General features: G+C 43.8%; 1 protein-coding gene across 4 annotated transcripts in view; it reads left to right on the top strand.

Moving 5' to 3' along the window:
• STAMBPL1 (STAM binding protein like 1) overlaps positions 1–9,890 on the top strand; it is a 42,059-nt gene extending 32,169 nt beyond the window's left edge. For 2 of the 4 annotated variants that reach the window (XR_013636081.1, XM_073353777.2), the window contains exons 9-10: positions 4,440–4,539; positions 9,587–9,890. Coding sequence is in view for 3 of the 4 variants with exons in the window: in XM_073353777.2 (XP_073209878.1) it covers positions 4,440–4,539; positions 9,587–9,643 (157 nt within the window). In the remaining variant the exon portion in view is untranslated. Of the gene's footprint in view, positions 1–1,082; positions 1,196–4,439; positions 4,540–9,586 lie in introns of those variants that run through there. The other 2 variants (XM_073353776.2, XM_078853826.1) reach the window with 2 other exon arrangements.
• Positions 9,891–11,809: the final 1,919 nt, after the last annotated feature.

The following is an 11,809-nucleotide window of genomic DNA, read 5'->3' on the forward strand; positions in this document are numbered from 1 at the left end:
GAATTGCACCTCAGATATATAAATCACCACTTTGTATAGCTGGTCAGGAATTTTTTGTCTATACTTTTTTGTTGTTGGAAAGTGCTGATTTGTCAAAACTGAAACTTCTTGGGGAATGGTCGGTTCTGATGAATTTCCCATTTTGAAAAAATTTTAAATCAAAGTTTTTTAAAGTTTTTGAAACATTCCACTTTGACTTTTTCTAAGAAAAGTTCAGTTTTTCCTTTTGGAGTAACTTTTTTTTTAGAAATTTTAATTTATAGTATAAAAATTGTTAAATGGAAACAAAACATTTTGAAATATCAGAACAAAACATTTCAATTGAACTGAACTGAATAATTTTGGTGAGTTGCAGTTCTCAAACATTTTTGAGATTTCAATTTTTGGTCCTGATTTGGGTCAGGATTTTTTTTTTTAACTTGAAAATTTTCCTGGGACAGGAAAATGGTTTACTGGGGCCACCCACCTCTGTCAATTTTATATTAAATCCATGTTTGCATTGGAACCAAAGACAGTGATGTAATGTGAACACCATGTAAAATTTCAACCTGCTTCATACTTCCATTTTCTTATAGGTGTTGATTCACTTTTTACCGTCTAGTGACAGTTACTTTCAATTATGTTCTAATTTTTACTTTCTACTTGATATGGATGGTGTATGATCCCACTCTTAGGGATTTTGGACAATTAATTTGAGTCCTTTGATCTCGGTCTGCCATCTTATTATACCCACACTTGCCTTTTCAATCTAGATTTGTTTCCTTTCATAAGAACATTAATCTGATATTCAGAAGAATTTAAAATTGTTTTTGTAAGCCTTCATACACCTGGCATTAGGGATTTACTCCTGACACTGTAGCGTTTAGCTTTTGCATTGTTGAGTCATTCATGAAAATTATCCTCAGAGGTATGTTGTGCCATGGAAAAGTTAAGGTTTAGTAGCAAATAATAAAAACTGAATCTGGGGAAAATGCTAACACCTTCTCTTGTTACAAAATCCTGTTTCTTCTTGAATGGATTTTTGACCTTGACTTGACTAAGAAATACTTTCACTATGCAGAGCTTTCCCTTTCTTTTTGTAGACGCATCCAACACAAACTGCATTCTTATCCAGTGTTGATCTTCATACTCATTGTTCTTATCAGCTAATGTTACCAGAGGCTATTGCAATTGTTTGTTCACCAAAACATAATGAGTGAGTTCTGTTTTTTCTAAGTAATGTTTAGCTATCTCTCCCAGCCTGCTATCTTAAAACTAGATCACCTGCAAAACAGCATCTGAATGTCAGCTAAGGTGAAGGAGATAAAAGGTTGTAGTATATATGTGTGGGTTTTTTTCCTTGTGTTCTAAATTGATCGTGGCTTGCATTCCAGTAAGCCTGTGTGTGCAGTGTTATTTGACGTCACCTTGTCTCATATTTAATTTTAAAATTCTGTAAATGGTGATGCTCCGCTCCACTTGGTAGGTGTGACCGCATTTGACTGTGGTAGTTCTAGGCTTCATGGATCTCATTGTCAGGTGTCTCACAGAATCCAAACTGCACTCTTCTAAGTGAAGAAGGTGGATGGTGTAGGTTTTTTAGCTTGTTCTTAGTGGAAAACACTGACCTGATGGGAGGTTAGAGATAAGTCACGCTTTATATTAAGGTTCTGTTTTACCAATGGTTTATAAAGTACAAATAGATGACTAAAAGCTGTTTACAGTACATTTGTTACAGGCCAAATTTGTAAAGGTATGTTAGCATTGCTCCTCTCAGCGTTACAGGGCCTAAGATCTGGTTTCACAAGGGGTTAGGCATTGCAATGTTGAGTGTTGCAACATGTAACTCCATGGTGCCCGGCCCCCTAGTGGAATTCAGAGACCAAAGTTGGATATCCAGGCTCCCCAGGAGGTGAATTAGGCATTAAGAAAGGGATTCTCAGAAGCCAGCAAACTGAGCTGGGAGCCACCTAAGACACCCAGGAGTGAAATACAAAAGAAAGGGCAGGGCTCAGGGCCCAGATCCACCTGCAGCTGGCCTGTGCCAGCAGGGCTTGGGCTAAGAGGCTGTTTAAGTACAGTGTAGACGTTTGGGCTCGGGCTCAGGCTGCAGCCCAGGCTCTGGGACTCTCCTACCTCCGAACTTGGGCTTGGGCTAAGAGGCTCCGAACTTGGGCTTGGGCTAAGAGGCTGTTTAAGTACAGTGTAGACGTTTGGGCTCGGGCTCAGGCTGCAGCCCAGGCTCTGGGACTCTCCTACCCCCGAACTTCTACACCACAATTAAATAGCCCCTTAGCCTGAGCTCCAGGAGCCTGAGTCAGCTGGCACAGGTCAGCTGCAGATGGCTAATTGCAGAGTATATGTACTCCTGGGTGCCAGAGGCTCCTGTCTGTGCTCCAGATTCACAGGCTTGACCCCTCTCCTGGAGTTAGGTGCCTAAGAATGGTCAGCCTTTTCTAGCAAAAACAAGAGTAAGGACCTTCCTACCCCCGCTGATGATAGTTCATACCCAGGGGTCAGGGTGTTCACTTGGGATGTGGGAGACCTGTTTTCTAATGCCTGCTCTGCCTGATGTGGAGTAGGTCTCCCATGTTCCAGGTGCATGTCGTAACCAAGTTATTTCGTATTCTAGGGCCCCCTTAGAAAGAACATAAGTGCAAGAGACTGAGACTATGTATCCCAATGATTAGGGCACACACCTGGGATTTTGGACAGTCAATTTCAAGTCCCTGCTCCAATGAATATGTAATTATTTATACAAAGTATAACAGCTCCAACAGGAGCCATTGAGTGATACCTGCCTCAGAATAATGTGAAGTTTAGGGCACTCCCTTTTGAGGTGGGAGAGCTGGGTTCAAGTTCCTGTTCCAAATCAGGCCAAGTGGGGATTGCAACCTGGGTCTCCCACATCCTAGGGGAATAACCTACTCTCTGAGCTATGGGGTATTCTGGGGCACCCGTGTATGCCAGCCAGCCCTGAAAATTCCTGGCTCTCTTTTGTGCAAGTTGAGTATATTGTAGCACACCTACCGAATTGGGCCCTGCAAGTGAGATAGGCAGGGGAACACCTAGTTTGAGAATCCCACCAGCCAGGGCTCAGGCAGGAGCAGCTTGTGAGCTGTGGGGTGCCTTCAGGATTTAGGAGTCTTGGCACATGCCTACCAGCAGAAATGAAGGTACCTTCAGGTCAGTGGTGGTTTTGTGAATGCCAGTGGTACCTAAATGTTGAACTTAGGTGCCTAACTTCCTCTATAGGTACCTGTGTCCCCTTAGTGAATCTAACCCTAAGGAAATACTGAGTGGAGCAATGCCTACATGCTTTTAAAAAGAGGCATATGGAGCAGGTCAATAGATTGCTTGCTTGTAATCGTGGCTTATAAACATCTATAATACCTTCTCCTGCTGTGCTTGTAACATCTATTGCACATCTTACTCATGTCTGTAACATTTATTAATCTGTTATTAACCCTTTATAAACAATTCATAAATAGAATCTTAAAGGTGACCGTGATAAAAAAGCACATGTATGTAATCATTAGCAATGCAGTTGTACCCAGGAGCTGCATGTTATCTTAACTCACAGCAGCTAAAGGAATGCAACCAGCATACACATTCTGTCTCCACATAGCCCCTACATGTGGCAAAGGTATAGCTCTCTGGAACCCCCGTGCAAAGCTGCCCCGTACAAGAAGCATCGCTGGCTATGATGGCTTCTGCGGTCCAGAAGTGGCAGTAACAACCTGGAACATGGCTGTGCCATGACCTGGGTAGTGGAGGGTAGGCAGGATTCTGTTTCTCCCCCTTTCCCTTCTCCTCCAGTACATGTAGTAGGGCCGCACACCACACCAATCTACATGGGCTTTGGGCAGGGGATAAGACTTGGTCTTTCATTATTCTCCTCAGACTTACAAAAGTAATAGTCTTCAGCAAAAGTTTGTACAGCAGATGTGAAACGATGAGCCCAAAGCCTTCTGTAACAATTTTTCTAACTCAGTACTCAAAGGAGCAGCTGTTCCTCACCTGAGTAGTACTGCTGACTTCAGTGAGTAGGGACTAATCATTGAGTAAGAGTTTATATAGGACCAGCCCCTCCACTTGTATTTCTGATGGTCTGTTTTTTATTCAGTTTTAGGAACATTAATCAAAGTGAATTGATTTGTAGTCAGGTGACTCTTTGTTCTTCTGTAGAATTTCTTTTTTACTAGTAATAAAGACTCAAAGCAGAGTATAGATCAACTCTATCTGGCAGGATATTTTCTACTTCATAGACTCATAGCTTTTAATGCCAGAAAGGACCATTTTATTATCTTATCTGATTTCCTGTACATAAGAGACCATTAAATTTCACCCACTTACTCTGTATTGAACCCAGTAACTTGTGTTTGATTGACTAATGCTTGTTTGAACCAAGTTCTTTTAATGCTACAAACCTTAAGTCAGTTTTGTTCTTTGCTTTCCAGCACTGGGATCTTCAGACTTACTAATGCTGGCATGCTTGAAGTTTCTGCTTGTAAAAAGAAGGGGTTTCACCCACACACTAAGGAGCCTAGACTATTTAATGTAGGTATATTACTTTTAAAATATTCTTAACATATTCCAAAAAAATAGTCAAAGATGTGATCATTGTAATCGTCTAGTGAGACCTCCTGTATAATATAGGCCATAGCACTTCCCAGAATTAATTCCTGTTTGAACCAGAGCATATCTTCCAGAAAAATATCAGTCCCTTCAAATTCTAACCAGAGCCTGTGCTGCAAGCAGAAGTTATATCAGCATTAGGTTGGGTTTCTCTGTATTTTTATTTTGATATCTTTGGACCATGTATAGTTCATGATCCTTTCCTAACTGACAGGTGCATTCCTGATGCCTCCTTCTGTCACCTGTGAAATGATGTTTGTTTATTTTAAATAGAATTGTGCTAAAATGTAAGTAGAGAACTTAAATTTAGGCTTGACGATAATGAGGCCTGGTAAATTGTGGGTGAAGTAAAGTGATATAGCTTAGAGGGAAGTTAAGACATAACCTCAGGTCATGTTGTAAACGTGTTTGGTTCTGACTGGTTTTAACAAGAGTTTTGGATGTTTTGGAAGCATATTATCTACAGTGATAGTTATTGGAATGGCATTTATGCAGATGTTAATTAAAGATACTGTTTAGTATTAAATAGCCCATGAGAGAATAGAAGGTATTTTAAATATGATAGTAGAAATATAGATATGGTAAAAGGCAGGTTTAATGCTAATTAATTAAGGGATGTTATTGTAAGTCAGAGGTGGGCAAACTATGGCCCGCAGGCCACATCCGGCCCACGGGATTGTCCTGCTTGGCCCCTGAGCTCCCGGCCCAGAAGGCTAGCCCCTGGCCCCTCTCCTGCTGTTTCCCCTCCCACGTAGCCACAGTGCTGCACGGGCAGCGAGGCTGCGAGCTCCTGCCTCTCTGAGCGGCATGGTTAGGGGGCAGCAGTGGGTGGGGTTATGTAGGGGGTCCCAGGGGGCAGTCAGGGGACAGGGTGCAGGGGGTGGTTGGATGGGGCGGAGGTTCTGGGGCAGTCAGGGGTCGGGGAACGGGGGGGGGAGGGTTGGATAGGGTGTGGGAGTCCCGGGGGGTTGTCAGGGGGCAGGGGTGTGGATTGGTCGGGGCAGTCAGGGGACAGGGAGCGGGGGGGTTGGATAGGGGGTGGGATCCCGGGGGGGCGGTTTGGGGCGGGGGGGTCCCAGGAGGAAACAGTCAGGGGACAAGGAGCAGAGGGGGTTGGATGGGTCGAAGCTTCTGAGGGGGACAGTCAGGGGGTGAGAAGTGGGAGGGGGCAAATGGGGGCGGGGGCCAGGCTTTTGCGGGGCACAGCCATTCCTACCCTGCCCTCCATACAGTTTTGCACCCCGATGTGGCCCTTGGGCCAAAAAGTTTGCCCACCCCTGTTGAGAGTGATTATAAGAAAGGGTAGCACACTAACTTTTAAACTAGCGCACTCATTTACCATCATGGTACGGTTAATGGAAGGATTATACACCCATTCTTCTTATTCAGGGACTGATCGCCCCTGGATGAACTCTTTCAGCTTGGAATGTGACTATAACTGCAGTGTATAGTTTCATCATAATTCGTGTTTGCTTTAACCAACTATTCTATTTTAAATAAAACCTTTATTCTATGACTCTCAGTTCCCCATTAAACTAATTTATCTGTAACCACAGCAGAGAGCGAAACCTAAAGAAATTAATTTGGTTATTGAGATTATTTCTATGTAAAATGTAAAACAAAGATTACACTTCTTATCACTACTTGAGTGGCAGTAACCAGTAAATGTTATGAACAGCTCTCTGTCTAACTTGAGAAATATAATATCGGCCAGAAAAGCAGCTTTCCCACATTAGGATGTCTGAGTGCTCCCTAAGCATGGAAAATATACTCCTGTTGTCCTTCTTAACAGCTGGTCAGTAGTCCCGTGCCAAGAGAAAAAGGGCCAGAGAATTCCCACAGAAGTTTTCCATGACCACTTAAAGAGATTTTTTTTCCTAACAAAGAATCACAACTGACTTCCCCAGCTGTGATGTCCAGTAAACCTGCAGAGCTAACAGCTAGCCACCATGAAGGATAATTTTCTCTATTGAACCTCTGCTTCCTTTCACCCTTTCCACCAGCCTGTCAGAAGCCATTCCAGTAACCACAAAGTAGTTTTCTAGTTAGTCTGGTGGTCAAAGATTCTAGTGTGCTCTTTACATGGCTAAAGGGTTTATAATGAGAATCTGTGACTGAACAGGTAAATAGTCATTAACGATTATCAGAAATGTCAATCTGTTGCTTGAAATAAAGGCAATGTTCCTCCTCTTGGCAGAGTTCACAAATATGGAAACAGGGCTACTGGAGCGTTAGCCACAATTGATAAATAAGAGCAAAGACTTGCTGCACGTAGAGGTACAGCCTCTCCCTTGGGGAGTGGAAGTGGAATACAAACACTGGAACCCAAGCCCTAGTTTCCTTTCGGGTGGGATTTTCAAAAGTTGACCATGAGCCTAACTCTGCCCCTGTTGATGTTAATGGTAGGTTTACCATTTGTTCCCATGGGACCTGTGTTAGGCAAATGCTTAACACTTTTGAAAATCCCACCCCAGATTGTTTTGGCTCTCGTTACACTGGCTCTTGCTACTGAACTTTACAACCATGTTTTGAAAAGGCAATCCCAGGCTACTTAGCTCCCTTCCTTCTCTGTACAAGGCACCAAGTACACAACTGCTATCACAAAGCATGGAGATATTACATGTCCCATCAGAGTCCAACATCGCTCACACTGCCTTCCAGTGTTACAAGTCTGTCCTACTTTTCAAGTCTCTGTCTTCCATTGTGGGTGTGTCTGCTGGTTTAGCCTTCTCCTCTGACTCACAAGTATTAAAGCTGATCTATACCATTATAAAATCCTCCTGTCAAGCTGCCAGGAGCATGAGTACCAGTGTCAGGACAGACTGTTAAGAAGCAGGGCACACATCAGAAATTGGTTGTGAGTTCTATACTTAGATTTCATCAGCCAAGGATCAAGTGTAAATGCTTCAGCCCTTAACATGGAGTCACAGACAGTCCCTTTGAGTACTCCTATCTATCCTGTCACTCAGATAAGCTTGCCTTTGTGAGAGATGGTTCCTTACACCAAAAATAACAACATTCAGGTTACCCCAAGTCAACTGCACTAATGATCCTATACAAAGACAATGCGTGTAGCCAATCTTGTAATAAATTAACCAAAGATTTATTAACTAAGAAAAAGAAATGTTATTTACAAGGTTAAAGCAGGTAAACATACACACATAAATGAGTTAGTCTTAGGTTCCAGAAGGGTAAGAAAAGCTGCTGTAATATATGTCCTTTAGGGCTAATCCAGGCCAAGCACTGGGCCGCTCTTGCTTACGCTAAAAAATCTTTGCCCTTCATAGTTCAAGCACAGTCATGATAATTTCTTCTTGACAGGGATTTATTCCCCTTCCCTAGAATTCAAGCTGATGGGCTGTGCTCATGCATGTCTCCTCTTCGTGGATGTGGAGGAGAGCAATCCACAAAGTCTTGTCCACTGATGTTGCACAATGGTTCAGCTGGTGTCTATGGGCCGCCTTTTGCTGGGCAGAAGATGACATCTCTTGTGATGAACTAGTATTTCACACTTGTTAATGCTTCTCTTCTGCCTATGGGGGCTTGAGTTCCATAGCAATTGCTTCTGTAGTCACAAAGCAAACATTTAAATATTACCTTAAACGGGGAATACAGCTATTGTGAGTGAGATGAATTCAGGCAGCAACTTATGAGGCTAAACACATTTTTCTAAATCTACACCTATTTTAACAATACTAACACACAGGTTAGCAAGACTGCTTTCCTGCTATGCATTTGTCAGTGTTCGGTGAGATCTATGGGGCCTTGGCATAAGCTGGCACCTAGTCTGCCAGTGTCACACCCTCTTGAACCAGAACGTAATGGTAAGCCTGTTTTGAATCCAGTTTATGGCCAACAGTGTTCTGCTATTTCCAAACATAATCTAGCCCTAAATGATTGAATATATTTTTAAGCACAATCTTGAGTGAACTGTAGGCATCAGAGGGAACTCCAGCGGCATTTTGCCTGAAATACCCCCAAAAGGCACCGGTCCGTCTCTGCTTCCCCTATATCAGCTGAAAATTCTGACAAATCTTAAACTAGCTCAGTTTGGCTGGCTGGGGCATTACTGGGGCGGGAGTATGGTTAATGCTCTGCCCACCTGTTCCAGGTGGGGAACAGTGGGCACCCAGCTCCCCCTTTTCCCTGCATATCCAGCCAACCTACAGGCAGCCTATTCAGATACATAACTGAGAGTGCAAGAATATAGCCTGTGTCAAAAAATCTAACCCTTCAGCACTATTCTCTTTAAAGAACACATAACCAGTTTTGCATGTATAGTCACTTTTCTGTTAAATTTTCAGTCCATACTTGCAAAGTTAGCCCTGTACTTATTAACAGGCAAACCTGGAAGCCAATAAAACTTGTGCCTATATAAAACAGGCTCAAAACTTAAGAGGAAGCCTCAAACCACATAATCTCATTGGAGTCCAGCCCAGTTTGGTAGTGAATAAAAGTGGCTGCCACCTAATGGGTGCTTGTGGCCTGTAGGAAATGATTTGTGGGTTTTAGGTCTGTGGATATGACAACCCTCCAAAACCATCCTGACAACACTGGTTGACACTCTTATTAGCAATCTCAGCAAAGACCTCAAGATGTGAATCCAGATAACGTCAGCACTACCCGTTTTGCCATGGTGGTAGAGCTGGTAAGGGATGAGGAACGTTGGCAGAGCAGTATGAGAGAATTTGCAGTGGTACTGCCAGTGGCCTACTGTTCTATTGCAAAATGGAGAATGTTGGTATCTAGGGCTGTTACTCAGCACCTTAGAAAGTACTGGGAACACAGAAGTAACTTTTTTGTAGCTGTCATATAGAAGAAAGCAGAAAGAACATACAGGGTATGGAATAGCTCTTTTATGATTTGGATTGGAACTGGAGCTGGTGCTCCTGCAGTTTTGCCTGACGTTCACATGATCTATTCCCTTCAGCGGCTGCTGTCAGTGAATAATGGTTGATTTCTTTTACAGATCTGTAAACATGTAGTTGGGACAGAAACAAAAATAACTATGCTGGATCTGAGGTGATGCTGATGGAAGATAAATGGCCTACCAAACAGATGCCACATGGAGAAAAATGGCTGCCGGATTTTCCAATGATGTTTTTCAGCAATTACTGATGTTTTATATTTATACATTTTAGATTTAATGGTTTGATATTTATTGTTCTTGCCATTTTCAAATTATTTTGTTCTGTCAAGACAGCGTTCACAGTGAAATAAAACAAAATCTGTACATGTATCTGAATAATATGATACAATAAAGTGAGCTTCAAACAACAACACTAGTAAAACTGACTGTTAAGTTCCCTGTCATCAGCTATTTTCTGTGCAACAGATTTTTCAACAATGGTGTTCTAGAACCCAGGCCTTTCACAGGCCGTCGAACATAGTCAGCTGAGGTATTCAGCTCGTATGGTCTAGGGATTGACTAGGTCAGATGTACTCCAGTAGCTGACGAAGCAGTCTTCTGGGCCTGTTAGGAGTCCCAAACTGACTTTTGAGGCAGCTAAGAGACGGGTCTGGGGGTTGAGGTGTGGAAGGAGAATACAAAATAATCTGCTTCTCTCAGAGTCGTACTCAGAAGCTGTTCTGAGAATCGAGATGGCCCTGCCCCTTCCGCAATGCTTCATACTAACATTTGTATTCCAGTACCAACCACCTTGGAGCCTGTCATGGGAAAATTGGCCCCTTTCAGGGGAGTCATGGCCCAGTCTGCCAGTGACTGCCTTTTGCTGACCCACCTGGGAGTCACTGACTACACCAGTTTGCTGAGTATAAGGGTTAATTATTAGAAAACAAGTGCCTGGATCGAATAAAGGTTACCGGAGCTCAGTTAGAGGGAGATTTCCAAGGAAACACGAGACACCTGTGAAGGGGAGCTCTTATAAGGGCAGAGCGGGGAGCATAGAGGGTGAGTTCCCGTCAGCAGAGGATATGTCTATGCTGTCATAAACACCCCGGGGCTGACCCATCATTTGGGCTGGGATAGTAGGGCATGTAAAAGTTCAGTGCAGCTGATTGGGCTCATGCTGGAGGCTTGGCTCTGTGGCTCTCCCCGATTGTAGGGTATCAGAGCCCAGGCTCCATCCTGAGCCTGAAAATCTACACTGCAGTTACAGGCCTGCATGCCCAACCCCATGAACCCACATCAGCTGACACAAACAGCTGTGGGTGGGTTTTTTTGCAGCTTAGCCATCCCCAGAGAGCTTGCTGGGGTGCACCCCAGCCTGCAGCAACTAGAAAAGCTGCTTGTAGAGAGGGGAGATGCATAGAGGCAGGGCTGAAGTTGTCAGCCCAAGGTGGTCCCCTAGACAGTGTCAGGAAGCTGAGAGATGCTGCCACATGGAACAGCAGCTATTGACAGTCCACCACAGATGCGTGACTCCAAAGAAGGACTCTACCCACATACAGACCTGCCTCCAGGGTCAAAGGCCTGAGTCAAGAGTAGCCAGAGGGGGCAGGGCCTGGAGAGAGGAGCACAGTGGACTCATGTGGGACAGACAGAATTAAGACTGCCACAGTCTCCCGTGTAAAATGGACTAGCTATCAATCAATGAGCCCCCTCCAAAAGGGGGCACTCAGATTATTTAAAGGTCTTTATACCCCATGTGAGGGGAAATCAAGGCAGTACATGTTTGTGGTGTCACACCTAACCACCAAGGGGGACTCCAGGATGGCCTGCCTTATGATAGAGTTCATTGTGCTAACTGCTGTACAAACATAGTGACAGCCCCTGTCCCAGACAGGTTAGACCTAACAGCTGGAAGAGACTAACAAGTGGGTCTGGTAGGCGAGGGGGCATGAAGGTTAGCAACAATAGAAAGTAATCTGGATCCATGAGCGAGAGAGAGAGAGCAAGTTAGTCACTCAGTGTATGCCATGGTTCTGTTTGATGATGGGCTTTGCAAAAAACAAAACAACAAAAAAAAGATGTGCCCTTTAAGGACCACCTGTTATGGAGTTATTGTTCCCAACTTCATTGTAAGGCCCAGTTATAGGTGCTCCCTAGCACTTGCTGAGAAATGTAGTCACCAGTATCTGACAAATTCAGTATGTACGGGTCCTGGGACAAGGTTGAGGCGGTACCATCTTTTATTGGACCACCTTGTGTTGGTGAGAGCCCCACACTTTTGAGCTTACACAGGGGCGTGACCTGAAGACAAGCTCTGCGTCAGCTTGAAAGGCTCTCTTG

This window comes from Lepidochelys kempii, chromosome 7 (assembly GCF_965140285.1).
Source record: "Lepidochelys kempii isolate rLepKem1 chromosome 7, rLepKem1.hap1, whole genome shotgun sequence".
Lineage (NCBI taxonomy): Eukaryota > Metazoa > Chordata > Testudines > Cheloniidae > Lepidochelys > Lepidochelys kempii.